Source organism: Pelecanus crispus, chromosome 1, assembly GCF_030463565.1.
Source record: "Pelecanus crispus isolate bPelCri1 chromosome 1, bPelCri1.pri, whole genome shotgun sequence".
Lineage (NCBI taxonomy): Eukaryota > Metazoa > Chordata > Aves > Pelecaniformes > Pelecanidae > Pelecanus > Pelecanus crispus.
Window position 1 is genome coordinate 182015402 of NC_134643.1, and position 22048 is coordinate 182037449.

Consider the following 22048-nt stretch of genomic DNA (forward strand, 5'->3'; position numbering starts at 1 on the left):
GGTATTTTGTTTTCAAAGCAGAGTTTCTTCCCCTGCATTTCCAATGCATTTCCAGCTTTTCCTTGCGTATTCAGGAATTCCTGAACCCATTACCCAATAGCCCCATACGGTTGTGTTGGATGAGTCCATCTGACTATTTCTTGATTATTTTGTTTTAGTGGCATTTTTGGCTCTAAGAGTGAGGCACTAATACAGCTGGGGTAGGAATTTTGGCATGGAGAAAGCTTGGGAACAGGTTTTCTTTGTATGTTTCTGTCTTGCTCTGCATTTTTAGACTGGTCACCTTATTCAGTAGTTTAATTGATATCTTGTCAGTCTGAATATTAGAAGTACTTGATAGTATCCAGTTTTTTTAAAGAAGTTATTAAAATCCTAGGCATTAATAGGAACTTACGGGAAAGTGAAGTGAATACAAGTATACATGTTTTAAAAATACTGGGTTTCTGCAAAAAGCACTATCACTGAACATTTTATATGTTTATCTAAAATATTATATTTTCTCATGTTATTTTAAGAAGAAACATGACAGTATTCCCTATGAATATTCAGTTAAACAAAGCACTTATATTAATCAATAGATCCAGTTTTACAAATTCTGACCAGATAAATATTTTTCTGCTGGGACAGATGACCAGTATAGAACTACCATAAATGCAATGTTTAAAGCTCCTTTGTCTTCTCTATTGAACTTCTCTGACATATTTATTTGTGAAATGCAGTACTATTGACTTCTGTGCTGCTACTTTACACCAGGTGCCAAGCATGCCTGGTCAACCTCATCTGCTTGCCAGCACTCTGGGGATGAGGGTGTGGGATGGGTTATGTGTTGCTGAATGAATGACAGCTGACGAGTGTTGCACAGACACATCACCATCTATTCATTTTCTGTTTGGGCATCCAATTCATGCTGTCAGCAGATTACCAAGAAGATGGGCCATGTGACAAGGCAGCAGGAATATCGATGCGTAGTCCCCCATAATTGCGACATGGCTAGATATGGACTTCTTGCAAATGTTGACTTAATATTTTTTTTTCCTTGAAGAGAATGAATATTAGAATTATTAACTGAACACAGACCAAGGAAAACAGTGTGAATACAATGCAGTTCCAGGTATTACCATAAAACCTTCATCTTTAGAGAATTACAAGTTACCAGCTGTGCTCTTATCAAGAATTCCCTTCTCACTACTGTTACGCTTACAAAAAATGAATGCTGTTATTTCATCTGAGAATGACAAAAATGCTAATATTATTGATATTTCATATTTTTAAATCACCTTAAATCCCAAAATAATAGGTGTTTTTCAACTTTCATGAAACATGTCCAGAGGACTATTATTCTAAATCATGTGGTACTTGAAATGATCCAATAAAAGCTAGTAAAATGTAATTGTTACATTCTGTAATGTTTTTTCTCTGCATTTTGCAGTAGCCGTACGGAGACGGTAAAGTATAGGGAGGAACAGGCAGCACAAAAATAAGTATGCATACTGTGGATGTATTGCCTTGTGTATTTCTTTTATCAGTTGAGATGTGCATATTTATGACCATCCTGTTGAAAATGCGAGTTTTAGTGTACATTAATTATGCAGTCTTTAAGTCCAATCCCTAATTTAAAGTTTGATGTTAATCGGGAATTTAGCTCAGACTCAAAATACTTGGCTTGATCTTTGATTCTGCATACATTTAGGAAAGCTAGATGTACAGTCAGGCTACCTAGGTGAGGGAGCCAGTTTCTGTAGACACCGCAGTAAAGGAGATTAAACAGCTAGTATCATGAATGGTGGGGTTTGATTTCCTAAGCAGGTATCCCTTTACTACATAGATGATTATGCACACCCCTCAGCATGACTTTAGAAGAAGCTCTGAATGACTCTTGTGAACCTATCGGGAGTCGCATTTTACACAACCCTCCACGTACACTTATGCGTATAAGCTGTTCTCATAGAATTGCTAGAAAGCCAAGAAACATTCTTTTTAGCACTCAGTATTGCCTGGCTGATGGAGTGGAGCTAGCAGAGTACTAATTGGGATATTTGACACGAACCAGTAAAATGCATTTATACTTTTTTCAGCATCCAAAGCACAGATGGCCTTAATGTGCATCCAATCCCTGCCAGTAGCATATAAGGATCTTTAAAAAAGAAATAATGGGCATAGTTCTCATAATTAAGAACTCCAGGTTATCATACTATAAAGTGCCTTGTATTTACACTAATATATTGTTTAAAAAAGCAATAAAAATATTTAGTGTACCTTTCTAACCATCATTTTGTATTTAGGAATTTATATTTCTTTAGGGTTAATTAATGTAAGTTGCTGTCAGGTGTTCAAGATATGTGTACTATATAATTATCAGATATATGCAGAATTATCTCTGACTTTCCCATTTCTTTTTTATTCCTGACTGTTCTATGCACTTTAAAAAATGGTGTGAAAATTTCTGTGAGTGAACAGGATAATTTTTATTATGGGGACAGAGAAACCATGTAATTTTGTTTTGCGTATTATGTGTTACGATGCCAAAGTACACAAAGGGGAAATATCACTGGCATTTTAACATTCAATTGTATGGTAAAATACATTTGTTTAAAAATATGAATGACAATTTATTCTGAAATATTGTGAAATCCTTAGAATAAATAAAGCAGCAAATACTGCTTGACCCAGCCCTAATCAGTAATAGGCTGCAAAATAAGATAAAGGTTATTAAAATAATCCTTTTATTGAAAGAGAAAATTAGATAAGTTGCGCTGATTGACTCTGAGGCCCTCCTAGGGACATGTAAAATGAAGAATAAACTCAACTTGATCTACTCCAAAAAGCCTGAAGAAATCCTCACAGCTGGAGCATCACCACTAATTACATTTTTTGTTTTTTGGATATATTTTGCCAACTCTTTCCATTCATTTATGGTAATGTTACACCAGTAATTCCTTACAAAAACTAAAACACTTGGTCTTTAAAGAACATACTTGCTTTAAAGAATATATTTGCTCTTAACAGCTATAAATTTCATTTGCATTGAACCACAGTTTTTGAAATACTACAGGAATTACTTGTACAAAATACACTGTGTTAAAAAACACAGTTTGGCTGTTTTCTTTATTTCTTGCTGAGTCAGTATAAATTTCTTGCTCCTGGGCAATCTTTCTCCCTTCCTTCACCACATAATCCCAATCCTATTATCTCTTTCCAAAGTGTTTGGCCACCTTGACTGTCCTTCTTTCCTATTTTCTCAACACAGCGTTCCCTGACTTCTTGATTAGTCCCTGTCTCCTTGTCAAGTCATCCCTGTTTCCAAACCCCCACATCCTAATGCCAGCCAGCAATACATTCCTTTTTTGCCTCTATGTTTATAGATAAATTGGTTTTCCAAGGTGTCAGCATAGAAGAGATATCGCTGAACCTGTGAGAAAGAGAGGTCCCTAATCTTGTGTTCAAGGGGTGATTCTCACGCTGGCTCTAATTTACCATTTTGGAGACAACTCCAACTACAGTATGCTCCGTGACCCTGTGCGACAGTGAAGAATGATTTGTAGGGACTGCATTTTCTTTAAAAGGATTAAAGAAGTCCTGCAAATGTATTAATTGAAACTCTCGAGTTAGAATATTCTATTTTCAGTGGTTAAAATCAGACAGAATAGTCAGTAAATATGAGTCTTACTGTTGATGGGCATCTAAACGTACCTCCAAAGTAGACATATAAAGCTAGATTCTTCTGTACTTTTATTCTTGTGTAGTCCTTTACATCAAGTTCAAGTGTGCATATTTTGGAGCCATGCCACTTACGAATATGGTCCATAATGGTAGAAGTGATACGGTATGTATGTATGAATTCTGTAAGACCTGTTTGTACAAATATATGTGACTGCACCGGGTATAAAGCCATTGTGTGCAATGTACACATCCAAGCAACAAATTCTTAGTAGCTATGGTCCTTTCCATGTAAGCTTTTAATCTTTTAGTCATATTTCATTATTGGTGAGTTACTATTCCCAGAGTCCTCAGGCAAACATACCCAGCCAAGAAATAGAACTCGGTGGACAGCATTTACAATGGTACTGCTAACTGTGAGAGCCTCTTTGAAACGTTACAGAAACAACAACTAGCTAGTCAGCCTGTCTGAATATTTGTTATTCTTCCCTTATTTCCAGCTGCCACAGTTGCAAATGTTTAATTTCAGAGTATTTGGGTGCTTTGGAGAACTGTTTTTAGCATAAAAAGAAGAAACTAAAATGTAGATTGAAAAAACATACGTTTTTATAAGAGTTAGTTTTGGTACATTCCTTGTACAGTCATCTCGCATTGCCCCTAGTTATGTGCAGGGTGAATCTTGAATGCCCACATCTATAAAGCAGCCAAATGATATGGGAATTGAGCAAGAGGATTTTTTTTTTTTCTTTTTAAATCTACATGAAGTTAGTAAACATTTCACTTCAGCACATGGGACTCCCTGTTCTTTTATGTTAATATAAATCGACAATTACAGATGACTTGAAATAGAAGAGCTTCTCACACCTGAAACCTCTAACTCTGAGGAAGGTGAAATACAAAACTTTGTACTAAAGGGTGTTTGACAACATAAACCAAAATCATATTAAGCCAAATGGACTAGATTGTTTCCACAAAAATGTATGCACCAGATTTATGATAGTAAAAAGTCAAAACAGGATCCTCTTTCATCATTCAAATGGTAAGAATGAGCCTGTTTTAGGAACAAATACATGTGAAATATTTTGCAGAGAACAAAAAAGCTTCAAGATGCATTACAAAAAACCATTAAATGATTACAGAAAGGCAGTAATCTGTATAGTATTTTTTGGAGCCAGCTATTATCGCTTGCTTTCAAATCCTGGCAATATCAATATTCTGCAGTTTGATTGGTGACTGGTCTGAACTTATCCTACTTGCTTTTAGGAACAAAGACAAGAGAATGGCAACCTCTATTCATCTATTATTGTTTAAATAGCTGTCACAGCTTCCAGGATGTCTGTTTCCATGTTATCTGGTGAAAGAATAAAATAGAATGGCAACAAACCAAATACAGTGAAAAATGTTCGTTGTATTTGGCCCAAACCAGCTGCTGTTTGCAGATAAAATCTGGTTTGAACAAAACCAGGTGAATTTTGGAAATTGAGGAACAATGGATGGAGTGGATGTAGCATTTACAAATATTTTAAAGATATGTGTTGCACTGAGACTTGCCTATTATGGTGATTTAGTTCGTATGTCAAGGCACATATTCATCTCTGCTCAGATATTGTAGAGGCTTGGGTAACAGCTTGTCTTATCCTTGTTTATTTGTTAATTTATAACATCTCAGTTCCCAGCACAAGCCAAGGCAGGCCTGGACACTTCTTTGTTCTGCCTTGTTCTTTCTTTTTTTTCCCTTTTCTTTACACTGTTGTGCTCCCAACTCCAACAATGAAGTTGTAGATTGACCCTCTTTCCCCTCTTGCCCTGGCTTGTCTTCGAATGCTTCCTTTGATGCGTTCAGACTGAAAATGCCAGATCTCTGTCTCCCAGCACGGGCTCATCATTTTTGCAGCATTGCTCTGCTAGCAGGTTAAGAGGAATGTTAGTAGTTCCTTTACAACAGTCTGAAAGATGCTAGGCTAATGGTTATTTAGAAACAAAGTTATATCATCGTATTGAGAAAAGAGGACTTCTGCAGGAATGGAAGATTTTAAAATGCCTTAATTACAAAAGGTCATATTATTTTGCTACTAAGATATGTGGCTGTGTTTTAATTGGCTGTGTTTACAATGTGTTTTTTCTTAAAAATGCATTTTTTCAAGATTCCCTCAATCATCGCTTATCTCACATCCACAAACATCCACGCTTCCTGTGTATAATATGTACATTTGCTCTGTTTCAAACATACTCACACTCAAAGTTTATTTCACATGGGACATCAAGAAAACAAAGTCACATTAGTCTGACTTTTCTTCTGAGTTGACGTTTCATTAAAATAAGTTCACAGTAAGTTCAGCTCTCTAGTCTTACCCCTCAGTGTAAATTTGTTTCTGTTATTTATTATAACGTAAGAGTTTGGATGTTATTTTGAGTTCATACCACTCTGCATAACTTTAACCTTTTTTGAGTTACTTTGCCTATTGCAAAACCATGCCACACATTGTAGGAAAATCTTTGCAAACTTCACAACATGTTTTGAGCATGCACAAAGTGCAGCAAACAACATATTTAATTTTAAAGTAGTAATGCAGTAAAAACTTTAATCCCTTGCTTAAATTCTGTGACAAGACACGTGTTAGGAGCTTTCTGTATCTCAAGAATTGCATGGAAGAACATAGTTTTTAAGTGAATTAAGGCCTGTGGAATTTTTAACTGGGTCAATTTTATCTAGTATGTTTTAAAATTTTTTAACAATTTGAGACCTAAAACATTAGTAAGATTCTAAGCTGTCTTAGAAATTATGAGAGGTCATTGGTCCATTTCTCTGACAAACGTAGAGGCAGATGATGTCCCTTTTTTAGTTTACTTTCTCATTTATATGAATCAGCTCCACCATGCATACTAGTAATTAGACTCTTTCTTGCTATACCATGCAAGTCCAATACTTTCACTGGAACCACTGATATAAAGAAGTCTTTAGCCAAAAAACTCAGTGACGTAACAAAAAAGAGGTTTTGTAATTTTTTTTTTTTTTTTTTTTTTTTACTGTTGGGTAGAAATCATTTGGGAAAGCCATATTTGCAGCAGAGGAAAAAAAAGTTTTCAGCTATGCAATAATATTGTGTAGTGTTTATCAATCTGCTGTCTAACCAGTTTTGTTTAAGTTTTGGGTTGTTTCTTTTGATTAATGAAAGCATAACAGTTCTGACAGCGGTTTGGAAAAAAACATTTGGTAATGATGTTTTCACACTAGAATAGGATTTGAGAAGATGAACTAGCAGGATGATCTGAGAACAGTAAGCTAGTTTGCAATACCCAGGAATACCTAATTTATTTTTTCTAACGAAGTGGTGAATATTTCTATAATATTTTAAAAGTTGGGAAAAAAAGAAACAATTCAGAAAAGAAACAATTCAGGGCCGGATTTAGCATGTTACTGTGAAATGACTACAGAGATGTCCGTGTTGCTGTGGGGTAGCATGAGAACAGAGGATACATCCACAGACTACATTTTTCAGAGCCTGCTTTGAATCTCTGTAAGGTAGATAGGAAATAGTTCAGTAATCTACAGCCAGTTTTTCTCAGCACTTTGTGGCATGAGTGGAAAACTTAAATATAGCTGAAAAAAATCTTTGGTGACTCTGAATGGGCTGAAGCTTTCCTTGGTCAACGTCAATTCATTTCATAAAGCTTACCTTGGTAAGCTTTTGAATGATGACTTTATGAGAAAGCAGTAATTGTAACACAAATTGTGACAAATAGGGAACATGAGAGTCTTACTCCTTGTGTAGACTACTCTCAGCCTGAGCCACAGTGAAGTAAGAAGAACAGCTTCCATGGTAGGACTGATCTCACCAAAAGTAGATCTTTCCATCTGAGCTAGTCAGCTTAGGCTTCTCTTACAGTCAACAGGCACTTCTAGAGGAATATTTGTCTCCTCCTGCAGTAGATGCCTGTGATAGTTCAGATGGATTAGTGCCTTAAACTGGTGTCTGCTGCTTGCCACTGGCTACAGAAAGAGCTAAGTGGGACCAGCCCAGAAACAAATGTCCAAATGCCTGTTTGGTTATTTCTGTGGAGGGACATACTGGGTGAGGTGAGGCTTTTACTCTAGCACTGTAAGTATTGGCCAACACGACAGAGCTGGTGAACAGATGGGGCAAGGAATCTGCACCTGAGCATGGTTGATAGAGATTGCTTCCCTCTGGAGTAGCGGTGGATGGGGACCTGTGGAATGAACTGGGGCTTGGAGTTACGGTTTTCTGGTCCTGGGGTCATCAAAGCCTGCTCTCTAACCCTTTGTTGCTGCAGATTTCAATTTTCCTGGTGCTGGACTATGTCCGCTTAAGAAAATACTGCACCCCACTTGAAGAGAGAGCTCTTTTTAGGCAACGAGGATCAGAACTTTCATATCATACAATTCTTCATGTACATGATAGGGGTAAATAGAGAAGTATAGCTATTTACCGAAACTATAGTTAAATAAAGTGCGGAAAGAAAGAGAAATTAAAATACCCCAAAACATGTGTATCTTATAATGATCAAAGCCCAAATGGAAAAGAGCAAGTCTGACAAACTCTTCTGTAGTCAAATGCTGTGCAGAGATCTGCATAATACCAGAGTACATTCTGATGTCCTTGTACTGTATTGAGATAGATCAATATGTGTCAGTGACTGAGCCCTTGGTAAGAAGAGTATGTATAGATATATGTATCTATATATATGTATAGATAGTTCTCCTTTTGAAGAATTCAGATTAACATCTGGTGCAAAGAAATTGACCTAAATTTCTGTATCATATCAACAGTAGTCTAAAAATATTCCAAAAAGTAAAGAAAAAAAAAAAAAAAAAGAGGGTATTGAAGTTTCTATTAATTGTGGGGGTTTTCTTTCTTTTTCTTTTTTTTTTTGCATTTACTTTATAATCTATTCACAGATTATCTGTGAAACTTTAATTTTAGAAGTCTTCAAACTGTGGGAGTTTTTTCCCTTTGTGATGTCAGAACTGATCAGATCTGATTGTTACAAAGTTCCCACTAAAGAGTTTAGCACTAATTGTTAGAAGATGTCCATGCTTAAAAAAATTAGGCCAATGATTGTAACCATGCTGTTAATTTCATGTATTGTTCAGAGCGTGTTTCAATAGTGGGAATCAGGTGTACTTTCTTGATTAAAAATGCATTGAGGGGCTGTAGTTTTTCTTGGTGTTGCAGAATCTTCCGAGCTGTAAGAGAAACCATGAAGAGTGGGAAGGGTTAATTGTATTGGAAGCCTCATATTCAAATACTTCTCGTATACAAAATATATGTCATGCTAGAAAATATTCTATTGTCAATCCAAATAGAACACAAACTAAAATGAGATAATTGGGAAGGTGCCCATAAAGTCAGCCTGAATATATTATCACAAGTATATGTGAGATAATATTTGTTTTAAAAAGATTCTATGGCACTGTAAACTCAGTCTCATTAGAGACTGCATTTAAAAGGCTTATAAAGTTACTCATTAATGTTATCTTGTTGTATCTCCACAGCTTTTTCATTAAAGAAAATTCAGCAGAAAGCATTTTCTCCTGATAGCAGGAACCAATTTGCAATAAATGTTCTGGAAACCACTAGGGAAGCCATTACTGAGGTCTAATAAAAACAGACAAGCGTAACTTGTTCTATATTTTTGTTTCAATCACGTACAGATGAGACCCCGCTCTCCACACCAACCGCAAGAGACAGCCTTGACAAACTTTCTCTAACTGGGCATGGGCAACCACTACCTCCGGGTTTTCCATCTCCTTTTCTATTCCCTGATGGATTGTCCTCCATAGAGACCCTTCTGACTAACATCCAGGTAGGCCTTTCTGTAGATCAGCTTAAAGGGATGGAGAGGAGCCAGTTGCAGATTTGTCTAAATTAATACAACCATTCTAGCTTAATTAGTTCATAAGATTATTTGGATCAACTAATTTACTGAAACTTTCTAGTAATTTAGCTTTTAAAGGAACCAGAGCAAACAAATGAATTTAGAAGCTGTCAGATACAGTACATAAAAATACAGATTGTATATTAAACCACAGCAGAGAATTCGATGAAAATTACAGTGGTGTGTTTAACAACATTTGTCTTAAATGCTCTTTTTATTACAGGCTAATGAAATGTATCTTACTGTTTAACTTTATCTCGTTTACTAAGCAGAGAAACATTTCTTTAATAAATAGTTATTTTAAATTGCTGGAGTGCCAAGGTGGAAATGATATTTAAAGCTATTTGAAATGTGTCTCCCATAAAAGCATTCAGAAGAAGCACTTCTTTTATAAATAAGCTTAATGTACTGTCTTCAAAGAATAGACTTCAAAGGGTATTATCAAATTTTCTGCAGATTTCCTATTTGGTAGTTGTGATGTCTATTGTGTGTACAGTACAGCCTGATTCAAATATTACTTAAGGTATACACTAGCATGTAGCTTGGAGTCAAGATGTTAGTGTTTCATATTAGAATGAAGAATTTTTTTGTCCACAAATTCAGTGATCATGTGGTCCCCAGATGCAACTTTTGCAACAACATGGTTGTATGTTGCATGCAGAAACAAAATGATAGTGCAGGAAATAATGCAGCCATATTGTACTCATTCCAGATAAGCCTCGTCTGTGCAGCTACTAACTTCTAATGTAGTTGTCACAATGTTTTTCCCTGCTCATTCCTGCAAATACATAAAATCAATTGTATTCTGTTCAGCAAAGGCTATGACAGAGTAGGGCCAAATCCCGCTCACTTTACTTTCTTAAGCAATCTCTTTGAAGTTTGTGGCACTTCAGACCTGTTTTATGAAAAGTATATGATCCATTCATTGGTGATGTTTTGAGATCTAATAATGAAAAAAATTTCCATTTCTGCTATTTAAGAATTAAGTATTGCTATATCTGCCTCTCCTGAAAGATCATATTTGTGATTGCTTTTTGTGGTTCTGAGACTTAGGATCTTAAATATTTAAATCGTAAACCAAGGTAATTCTGCAGCAGTTAGCATTCTTCTAACAGATCTGCTGCAAAGAATGAATTTTTCCTTAAGGAAGAGATACAGTTAGCAAAGTATGTAATGTTTTAGCTGTGCATGCATGTACAGGAAAGTTCTTAGTAATTTTTTTGACAAATGTGTTCACTCAATGTCTCTAGACAGCAACCTAATGAGCAAAGCATTCAGCATCAACAGGTTAGCTAATCTTGTGATTGAATATGAGAGTGCTGACTACTTCAGGATAAATGACCAGGATTAATTTGCCAAGAATGCATTCAGTTTTGTTTTACAGAAAATGTGAACGTGAAAAAAATTGCTTTTTTTTTAATAAAACCCCCCTAATCTTATCTGGGGTGAAGAGCTAAAATTAAAGGCAACATTGTAAAGAAACCAGAGACTTCTTTATGCCTTTTCTCACTGTGCTTTTGTACTTACTGCTCCTTACCTTGCAGTTCCACATCATGACAAATCATCTGTCAGGGTAAACCGGTGGGACATAAGTCCTTTTGGATTTTTTCAGTATGTCCCCACATTGCATTACATGGTTTCCACAGATCTCTGGGAATCCTTTTATATACCATCAAGGCATTTTTTCCCCCCATAGATTTAATCTCTATCAGGACAACATTAGAAAACCACTTCTTAAAAAAAAAAAAGCTACTTTGATTTTCCCACCTGTGTAGAAAAAGTTAAGTATTCTCTTGAAAACAGTAGAGTCTATTACAATAACCTATGCACAATAATGGCAGCTTCTCTAATCAGTGCCATTTAAAATGGTTTCTGTATTTAGTAATTATTGCAATGAGATGGGGCTACCCCAGGCCCACAGATGAGTTAGATACCATGATACTGACATTTTCAGAACTGAGTTTTGGGTATTTGACTACAAGTTCAAACTCATTAATGGGATTTGTGGAAAGAGGAAATTCTGTACTATGGTCCCTGCTTGCAATATCATTTGTGACTTTGCTGAGAAATGTATAAGCACTACCTGAGACCCATGATGCATTTAGTACATGAGTCAGAAGGACTCTTGTCACTGGATAAATTCCTCTTTGCTCTCCTTTGGTCCAGATGAATTTTGCATCCCTTTCAGTACAGAGGTGTGGATTCAAAGGGGAGGTGGAGCAGTAAGATCCCTCACTGTTCTCTTGTTGCTGCTATGCTAGCAATGGAGTGGATCTAACTTTCTAGGAAAGATCATCTGGCCTACAGTCTGTTCCCTGCCTCCAGTACTAAGGTGCTTTTGAAAGAGAAAATAGCAGAAATCTAGCCAAAGGTTAGATGAGTGGTTTTGGTAAATGCTGTTCTTTTTTCCCCAGGGTCATGCATGAAGAAAATACGATGTGTCCTTTCACAGAAAGTGTATATGTCTGCTTGTGAAATGCAAATGTACATCTTCGTTAGGTCATGAGACTGGGGTGCGTGCACGACCTGCCACATGCGGTTGTGGAAGTTGCCTATATTTTAGGAATATGATGGTCACATGAATACGTAGGCAAGCAGCTTCTGGCTACACCAGTGTGTATGGACATGATGGTGGATAACTGTGCTGTGAACCCCTTGTGTATATTCAGTTGTGTGAGGTGCAGGACCCAGAGGATCTGCATAATATAGACCTTGGGTGCCTCTAGAAGGGTTGTAGACCCTGTCCTGGTTTAAAATAGAACAGGATTAGTGTGCTGTACGGGCACTAGAAGCTCGAATTTTGACCTTTGTCAGGGTAAGGAGGATCCTAAACCTTGCCACGGGGACAGTGCTTTTGGGTATGCCAGCAAAAATTTCTAAACACTTTTGATATCTGAAAACAAAATGTGCTAAATGTCTTGCAGGTGCTGAAGAGCTTAGGTGATTGAACTTGTGCCTAACTCTACTTACTTCTATTTTATAAGTCTGAGTCATCCTTTAAAATTGGCCACTAAACATAAACGAGTCTGTGTCTTCCATCCATACCGAAGTTAAATGCATAGCCCCAAATCACTAATTTGTAATTTTAGGCAAATGTTAGACAAGCCTATTTGCTATCGCTGTCACTAGCAGCTGCTAGTTAGGTTTACTTCCTTCTGTATATCATATCTGTGTTTTTCTTACTTCTCCGTAAATACTTATTGAAACAAAAATACAATGTTTAATTATTTGTACATTTAAAGAGGAGATAATAACAATATACAGTACCCAGAACAACCAATGTTTATTTCTTGCTGGGGACTGCTGAAATGCAAATAATAAACTGTAACAAAATATAATTAAACAAATACACACATAAAATAAAGAAATGAGATTGGGGACATATTTTCTTATTCAGATGTGTATCTGCACATCTAAAGAGAAGAGGAAGTAAATTTCCCCAGAGAGCTTAAATTAAGTGATAATGTCTGTTCCTTCCCAATGTACAATTGTTGATTTCTTCCAGATTAAATGCTGGAAGTCTATGTGCAGCTGCAGGGAGGATGAAGGGTGATGGGAGGTGGGTCACAGCAAAATGCTGTGTGGGTGCTAGTGAGAAGGCTAAAGATGTTTCTGTACCCCTCGCATAAGTTCACCTTTTTGAGCCATGGCCCGATTATGCCAAAGTATGTTACAGCCACAGCCTTTCATGATACTGCAATATTCTTGGGTAATAGTAATGTTCTTTTAAGCATTTGGAGTCTGAATCTTTACTGTCACCAAGCTGGATTTCCATTAATATCTAAGGGACAAATTAGTTGCACCCTGATAGCTATATTTTTCTATCAAGACTGTATTGTATTGACAGAGTCTTGTTGCTAAGTATTTTTAAAGAGATATGTAAAATAAGTTGCAAGTATCCCATTGATATTAATAAAAGAAATGCATGATTACAAACTAAATTCCCCTATGAAAACAAAGCAAACTACTGGCTTTATTGCTGTGAGTCTCCTGCACTGTTACCATCTATGACTAAATACACAAGAGAAAAATATTGCAAACACTGGATAAAGTAAAAATCACAGTTTTACTTCATGTTATTTTATTTATCTTCTGCTAAAATTCAAGAGAATTATTTTATTTTTCACAGAAAGTATTAATGGGAAAATGGCATTTATACTTGTGCAGTATGTTTTTACCTGTGATGGAGATACTCAATCTGAGATATTACAAAAACGTCTTTCTGGTGTCATCTGTAGAGATAGCTGTGTTATCTTACCTCGCTTATGTTACTAAGTCACTAGTCAGTTACAAATAGCAAATATTCAAAAATTAACCTGTGAAGTGGTTAACTAAAAATTTATATATTGGAGTTTTTTTGCAAGCCTTTTATTAGATAGTTTTAATGATGAGAGCATAATAATTATATGTAATTTCCTGACGAGAAGCAATATTATTTGAAAGTGTTTTTACCGTGAATAGCTAATATTGCAAAAGGAAGGCCCTGAGCTAGAAATCTCTGGAAGCTGGGAGGTTTGACTAGGAAAGCTTCACTGTGTGCATGCCTTGTTCTTCTAGTTTCCTTTTTCAGTCACTATGGGTGATTGTTTTGAACAGCATATGATCTTCTAGATGGACCACTGGACTAGCTAGTAAGGCCATTTTGATGTCACATAGAACTGTGTAGCTAACCAAATTATGTTAGGTGGAACACACTGTAGATGTAGTTAGAAAGAGAAGGAGCTTCTATATACCTTCCCCTCCACCCCTTTCAAATTAGGCAACACATTATTTGCATTTTTTTAAAAATAATGATGGGTAATACCAGCTTTAAGACTTAGTTGAGGTTTGATATATGTTTAATTTCTATAGGATCAGTAGACTGCCCTAACATGATGGTGTTTTAGGATACATCGGAGAATGGGAAGAAACATCAACCATATATCAACTTAACTTTTTATTTGGGACATTTCTGAAAAATTTATCAGTGGAAAATATTAAAACAAGTGCATTAAAGTAAACAAACTAAATCAGAATGATCTATAAATCTCCAGGGGAAAAATGTCCATTTTTATCATTATGTTGAAATAAAAAAAATTTATTAACAGTGACACAGAGGGGAAGAATGGCATGCCATGTTTAAAGCCTGGCTCCAGATAGAGCCATACTGTATTAAAAACAAATCTGGAACCGGAGCATGTTCACTGCAATTATCATTATCCAGCCTCCATAACATCTGACCTTCCCTAAAGGGAAATATTTTCTTTTTGTTAATGTCCTGTGTTGCACTGCATTTCCCATTGTCATTGGCAGCATATTGATTTAATATCAGGTTAGAGGATTAACCATAGCAAATACAAGTTGGACATACTGTATTTTGTATAATCTTTTACAGCTGATCCACTGGGAGAATTAATAGAATTTCATGCAACTCTGAAATTGCTATTCCTGTTCCAAGGGGCACTAGTGATTTTTAGATGCTGTACTTTTTAGTTGTTTTTCTCACCCCCTTCTGCACTGAATACAGGGAGATATTGAATGTTTCCAGTATTTTTGCATTAGAGCTGTCATTGGCAGCAACAGCACTTTTGCATATGCATCAGTTTGGCTCTAGTGCAGATTTTTTTTCACATTGGACGCCTACTGATGTGCACTGATTTAACTTCTAAAAATGAAACTTAATTTTGTGTAGCTTATAAGTAGTCCCTAGTGGGCCTTGGCTCCAAAAAGCTAATATTTTTCAGACATAATCAGCAGCAATAGGTAATGTATTACCATTAGCTACGTTAGCAGCAAGTATAAAAAAAGGAAAGGCTGGGGGAGGAAGTGTGGTGTAGAAATTCAATAGAAAATGTAATATGCTTTTAGCAGCTTCATACTTTGCAGCAATTCTTAATATAAAATTACACACATCACTGTTACACTCTAGCTTTATTCTCCATGTTTATTCATAATGATTGTTTCATATTTAAAGAACACCAAAATATTGTGTTTTGTCAGCCAAGGACAATAATAGTTTAATAGTAATTTATTTTAAACTGCTACTGATAATACAACCAATCAACACATTAAGTGGTGCCAACATTGGCATCTTGCTAAATAATCTCTAGGCTTTGCACTGAGAGTACATCTTTCAAAGATAAGTCAACAAGAGCAATCAGAGCAGAAAATTAGAATTTGGTATCTTAGAATTAAAATACAGCTAAACTAAAGTTTTAATTGGGGTGATCTAAAAGGGCACTTGATGTAATGATCTCTTTCATTTGTTACTAATTGTTTGTTCCTGATGAAGAAGAAACATGTACATGAATGTAGTTGAATTGAGTAAAGATGGCAGTTGCTTTAGCAGCTCAATTTTATTGTTAAACAAGATGGATTGTAAGAATTTGGGAGGAGGGTGTTTGCAGCTTTAAACTTACTTGACAATACAGTTTTCATCAACAAATACTTTTCATGTAATTTTACTTGATCTGGTTTATTAGTGATTTGGATGAATCACATGTTCTAGTAAGTAATGAATTGGAGGAGATTAAAATATTCTAGCGTTTAAGTGTAAGGCAGAAGCAGGTATTAATAAACAATTCCTACTATAATTTCTTACTATTTTGAATGCATCCCATGTAGAAAACATAGTTTATGATGGTTGTAAATGTCGGAGAATATGGTGGGGGAAGGGAAGAGAATTCAGGTGGATATTAACTTTTTAAAAAATAGATTGGAAAGGCTTTACACATAGTTCAAATTGTATTGTACTTTGCATATGTCTGTAGAGCTTTATATTTAGCTTTATGTGGTTTTCTTTAGTAGTCATCCAGGTTTAGCATTCAACACAGAATACCTTGTGTTTTAGCTATTTTAGAATAACATTTGGTTCTTTTAAAGAAAACTGCTGAAACTTTAAACGTATTTGTAAGCACATTTGGTTTGTTATCATTGTTGGATATTTTCAAATGTGGTTCTATACTTATGCAGTGTGTATCATTTTGGTGACCATCTGGGCCTTGCAATCAGAAGGTGTTGAGTTCTTTCACAGCTCCTGTGGACTTTAATAGATTGAAGTGTAACAGAGCTGCAAAGTATTAAGCCCTGAACGAGGCAACACTTGAGGCAACAATTTAGTTAAGAATGAGGATGAGGAGTACTGTACAGGCTCTGAAAACAGAGGAGCTCCTCTTAAAAAAGGAGTTTGAAGGACACAAATTTCAAAGCAGGCATTGACATTGGGAAGACTAGTGGGATAAATGTGCAGACTAATCCTCATGAAAAATAGTTTTTCCATTTCTCAGTTAGCATCATGCTGGCTTCTTTTCCCATTCCTCTTTGGAGATATTTCAAACAATTTTAGTGAAAACACAGTGCAACCCAGAATCCAATTTAGGAAGTGTGCCTGAGGGGTGAGGAAGCTTACTTGGGGGACATGATTCCATGTCTGTAGTGTGGTTGTTCTGAAACCGGGTCTTAAGTGTGAACCTTTTATCTGCTGGCTCAATGCTTCCCTAGCAGAGCTATTGGGGAGTACTCTTCAGTCTCTCGTTGGCATTGTTTTGCTTTATATCAGTAATTAAATCTCTGTTGGGTCAAATCATGTCTACAGTTAAGTTGTCAGGAGATTTGCCTAGGATACAGAAGAGTTAGGTTCATATCCATGCTTAATTATCTGCTCTGTTACGATAGCTTCAAGAGCAGAGATTCAGGTGTAGACCTAAGAACCTGATGGCCAGGCTTCTGGAAAATGGAAAAGGAAAGGAAATCTTTCCTCTTCCCATGTTGATTTATTTCAATTCTGTTTCTCCTCCTCTTTTTCATACCCTATCTCACTGTCCTATCTAGTTATTAGCTGTGCTGGCATCTTCCTGTTTCCTTGCAAAAAAAGAAGGAATTGCCAAGCTGAAATTCTCAAGAGAGGTTTAGAATAGGCTGAATCATTGTTTCCTGATACAATAAGGAAATTTCCTGAGTTTATTTCAACCATCCCAGGTCAAGAAAGTGAGAGGTGATTGTGTTTTGTTCTCTGGTGTGAGATAACAATTGTACAAAGTCAGGAGACGGACTTTTTAAAGCAAAGAGATCTTCCTGCTTTGTGACTGTCCTCTGCTTAGCATCCCAATAAACCTATCTTCCTTGGAAACTCTATGAAATATGAAAATACCTGAAAATAATAATAATTAACAGCAATAAGGAGAAAAATGGCAAGCCTTTAGAAGAACCTTTCTCCCACTGGTAATTTCAATTAGCTTGAGTTGTGCTAGAGATTGAATTTGCCATTCTGTGGATGATGTGATTCTGAGACTGCCAGTTCTTTTTCAATGGGACAGCTTTTTGTTTTGGTCACAGGCAAGTGCCTGGTGCAGGCTTGTCTCTTTTATCTCTTACAAAGAATAAACCTATCCCTATAACTTTTTCACATTAGTTATATGCACAGTCAAAGGTGAGTTTGTGTTTTCTGGGAAAACTTGACTCCTGGATTTTTACAGATTTTTGCCCACCTGTTAAAATTAATTCCAGTAAAAAATTGCTGTTGATAATTGGGAGGCTTTGACCCAGTAACAGGATTATTTTATTTGTAAAATCTCACATGACTAATCAAGGAAAAATAACAGAAGTTGTTTATTATGTCAGCTGTTCTAACATTCTTCAAACATTATCCAACTTTATCTTTCAACAGGGTCTACTAAAGGTTGCTATAGACAATGCCAGAGCTCAAGAGAAACAAGTCCAACTGGAAAAGACAGAGCTGAAGATGGAGCTCTTCAGGGAACGAGAACTGAGGGAAACACTTGAAAAGCAGTTGGCTGTGGAGCAGAAGAACAGAGGTATCTTAATTAAGCAGGCATAAACACCTTGTAATTTATTTCCGTAGGAAACCTAAATTTTATCAAACACCTGTGTTTGATCAAAACTTTTCCCCCTTACATCATGCTATGTCCAGGCTGACTGCAATGCAGGAAGTTTTACAACATGCCTGATTCTGCATAAGATCTTAATGAGATTTAGAACAAGGACCTTCCTTTTTCTCAATGTTTTTCTTGAATATTACTTATTACATCAGTAATACACAGCACAATTATAAATACCATAGGTGCTGTTATGGACTTTGGCAGGTTGTGATCATTATGAAAAAGGATAGCTACTTAATACAAAGACAATTTGTATCAAATTTAAGAATCTGCAAGGTTTTATGAATTCTTGTCTCTGTTCTTATGTGCTATGCTCATGTTCTTATGCTCATATATCGCATATTTAGGCAAACCATAGGTAATAAATATAAAGGTAATAGTAATATATAGGCCCTTTGTAATGCATAGTAGGTCAAACACGTGTTTGTAGAAGGAACAGTTAAGGTTCGTCTTGACAAGGCAGTAGCATTAGTAGCATTTCAAACATTAACATCAGCCCACTGTAAAGCATATACATGTTAAAGATTTTTAAATAATTTCATTGATAGTAAAGGTAAGGCAGTGTACAGTGATTTCCATTAACTATTTGCATTATGAGCATGTTCCCATCTTTCTTTATGGGTCCATTTTTCTGTATATATATGTCTTGCCCTTTAATAGTGTCTAATTACTTTGCAAGGGACAGTTAACCTCTGGGGCTCACTTGCTGTTTAACACAGACCATGACAAGTCAGATATGTGTTTTTGCAGGGCTAGAGTTATAACTCTCTTCTTGTCCAGTTTAATTTTCTGTGAACCAGCTAAATAGGGAATCCTGAGAACACTTGGATTCACAACCAGTATCATTATACCTTTAACTAACATGCTAGCAGTAAGTACACAATGTAGTCCTGTTTCATGCCTTGACCCATTAAAGAATAGGACTGACACATCATTAATTTCCCTTTTTAAACTTTTGAGAATACATTTTTAAAGACAATTACTATTAACAATTATCAGAGCTGTGCAATGAATCATCCCTTTGTCCACAACTGGCCTATTTTGCTCAGTACAATTGCACTACTTACACGTTTAAAGCAGTTTTGTAAAAGAGCTTGGTTATTCTTCACATCCTTCTACCTCTGTGTCTCACAACTGCTCAAATATATATTCCTTTTCAGAGTTAGGGAATCACATGCACAATACAAAAGGTTGGGGGGGATCCTTCTGACCTTACTTGAGTTTTGCCATCTGAAAGTTAAGTACCTCATTTAAGTTAATCTAAGTTCCCTTTCTGGTCAATAAAGAAAGAGATATATCCTGTTCTCAGACAGGTAGGTGGGGTCGATTACACTGTGAAGATTTCTTTCTATTCCCTTTAACTCCAGAGGGAATATAGTTGACTAGGTGTCACACACCTAGTGTGGATGCACCACCACACTAGGCTGGACTGGACACATATGTTTTGAGCAGTTAAAATTAAGCAGAATGAATTTCACTTGAAGTTGTATGTCAGGAAAGAGCATGGGATAGTCCCTTATTTTGTTCAGGGTACTGAAATAATTGGCAGCGTTATTTTCAGCATGATGCATTACCTGCTTTTTTATATGTATCCCTCTAATGATGATACTGTGCTGGTAAAAGTCAGGCCAAAGAGGAATGGATTTGAACACTTCATGGTGGTATGCAGCAAAAGCAAATATAACGAGGATTACTGTCTCTGCTAGTGGATACTTCTGTACAAAAGAAAGAGAAGTAATGGATTGTTCTTTAAAATGAACAGATCCAAATAGGAGAGAAAAAATAAGACCAGACTGTAATTATTGTGAGAATTTATTCTTCAATTAGAGGTAGAAAAATACATAGGAGGCTTTACCTACTATTAGTTTTCCAGATAGCAAGTGTCATGTCTTAAAGAAAGTTTCACATGTCTTAGTGGAAGCATGAGCAAAATGGGTGAACTGTACCATATCCCTGTTAAGAGATGCCATATGAAAAAATTGAAATACACTTAAAAGCTACAGCATAGAAACACAAGTCACTGTGTCACATACAGGTCAAAACCTGTTAGGTGAATGGGATCTTCAGCATTAGGTAACATCTATCTTTTGCTCGTCATGTTAACACAAGTCAAACATCTTTTTCTTTAGTGGCTACATCTGAGTTTTTTTGCCATTTTTTTGAACATTAAATTCACTGCTGCTACGGTATGTTCTACAGAGCTGCTTATTTACTGTACTGTTTCCTTCCTTCTTTGTAAATATTCCAATTAGTGATTCCTAAGGCTGTAGGATGTGTCTCATCAACTGGTGAAAGTAGGATAATATCTCTTCTGTGAGCAGCTACACAGTAAGGGCTTGCTAATTCTGGCTCTGACTGCTGTAGTCACATCTACAATGTGTCAGCCATGATGACATTTTAATTCAAAAAGCAACATATGTTTCCTTCTCATTTATTGCGATCACTTTCAAAGTACTCATAATGAAAACATTAAAACCGTGCAATGATTCAAAATGTATTTAGTTTAGCCTTTGTGTAGATACTAGATGTTCTTTGATAGTATAAGCTAATTAGCCTGTAAAGTAGTTGGTACTATACAAAATGAGAAAGAACCAAAATTCCAAAGTCTTGGATGTAAATTATGTAGCTATTCTGACTACAGGGTATGTGCTTACATTCGTTTTGTGTCTGAACAGTTCTGTATAGCAACACAAAATATCCAAGACCCAAAAAGTGGTTATTCTTAGCATATAAATTAAATAGTAATAACAGTGATGGTTCCCTTTAAAAGTTTCAGTATTTGCATTTTGTGAAAGATACCACCATCACAGACTACTGGAAATAGGGAGTGTGAACTGGTGGAAGTATGTTTTTACTTTTTCCAGCATTCATCCGTAGGCATGTATCAGAGGTTACTTTGGAGTGAGATACAGGGCTAGATAGATCTTGGCAGTCAAACCTAGTATCACCTAGTATCTGGTTTTGGTAAGGATAATTCTTTTAGTGTGCGTAAAGAATTCTTTAGTGAGTAGTTTAGCAGATAATTTTTTTTAGTTAGTGTCAAAATAACAGACTCTCCAGGACAGGGTCATCCAGGAAGATCTTATGAGAAATAAGCTTCTTACATGCACATCCCTGAAAACCCTAAATGTGCTATGTAAGAAGGGTTAAGGTGTGGTGGAGGAGATAATGATATGCTTTACGACTTTACATGATTACTTTCTTTAGAGGCTCACTTTGACTTTTATTGAGTAGAAAAATTGGTTCACATTATCCTTTTCCATCAGGAAGGTAACCTGTGATATGGTCCTTCAGTTAGGGATCATGCAAGTCTTACCTTTGCAGTTGTAAGTCACTGATAACACAGAAAAGAAAATTGTGATGAAGTTTCATCCTGATCTTGCAATCCTTTTCCTTGTAAAATTTGAACTGAAGAGGTACAAGGAAAACCTTTTTCTAAATTAGGGCCTTCTAACGCTTAATTTTAAAATACTCCTTCTTTTCCTAATATTTTCCCTCGCATTTGACAAAGTGAAGTAATATTTACTTGGCTGGGGGATCCAGCACCGTAAAGAACTTGCTATGAGTTCTTTGAGGTTATTTGGCTGATGGGACAGAGAGCAAGAAGGAGAAAAGGG

General features: G+C 36.1%; 1 protein-coding gene across 1 annotated transcript in view; it reads left to right on the forward strand.

The window, feature by feature from the left end:
* DACH1 (dachshund family transcription factor 1) overlaps nucleotides 1-22048 on the forward strand; it is a 338069-nt gene that overhangs the window by 310628 nt on the left and 5393 nt on the right. Inside the window, exons 7-8 of the mRNA XM_075716535.1 lie at nucleotides 9332-9483; nucleotides 18200-18347. Of these exons, the coding sequence (XP_075572650.1) occupies nucleotides 9332-9483; nucleotides 18200-18347 (300 nt within the window). The remainder of the gene's footprint in view (nucleotides 1-9331; nucleotides 9484-18199; nucleotides 18348-22048) is intronic.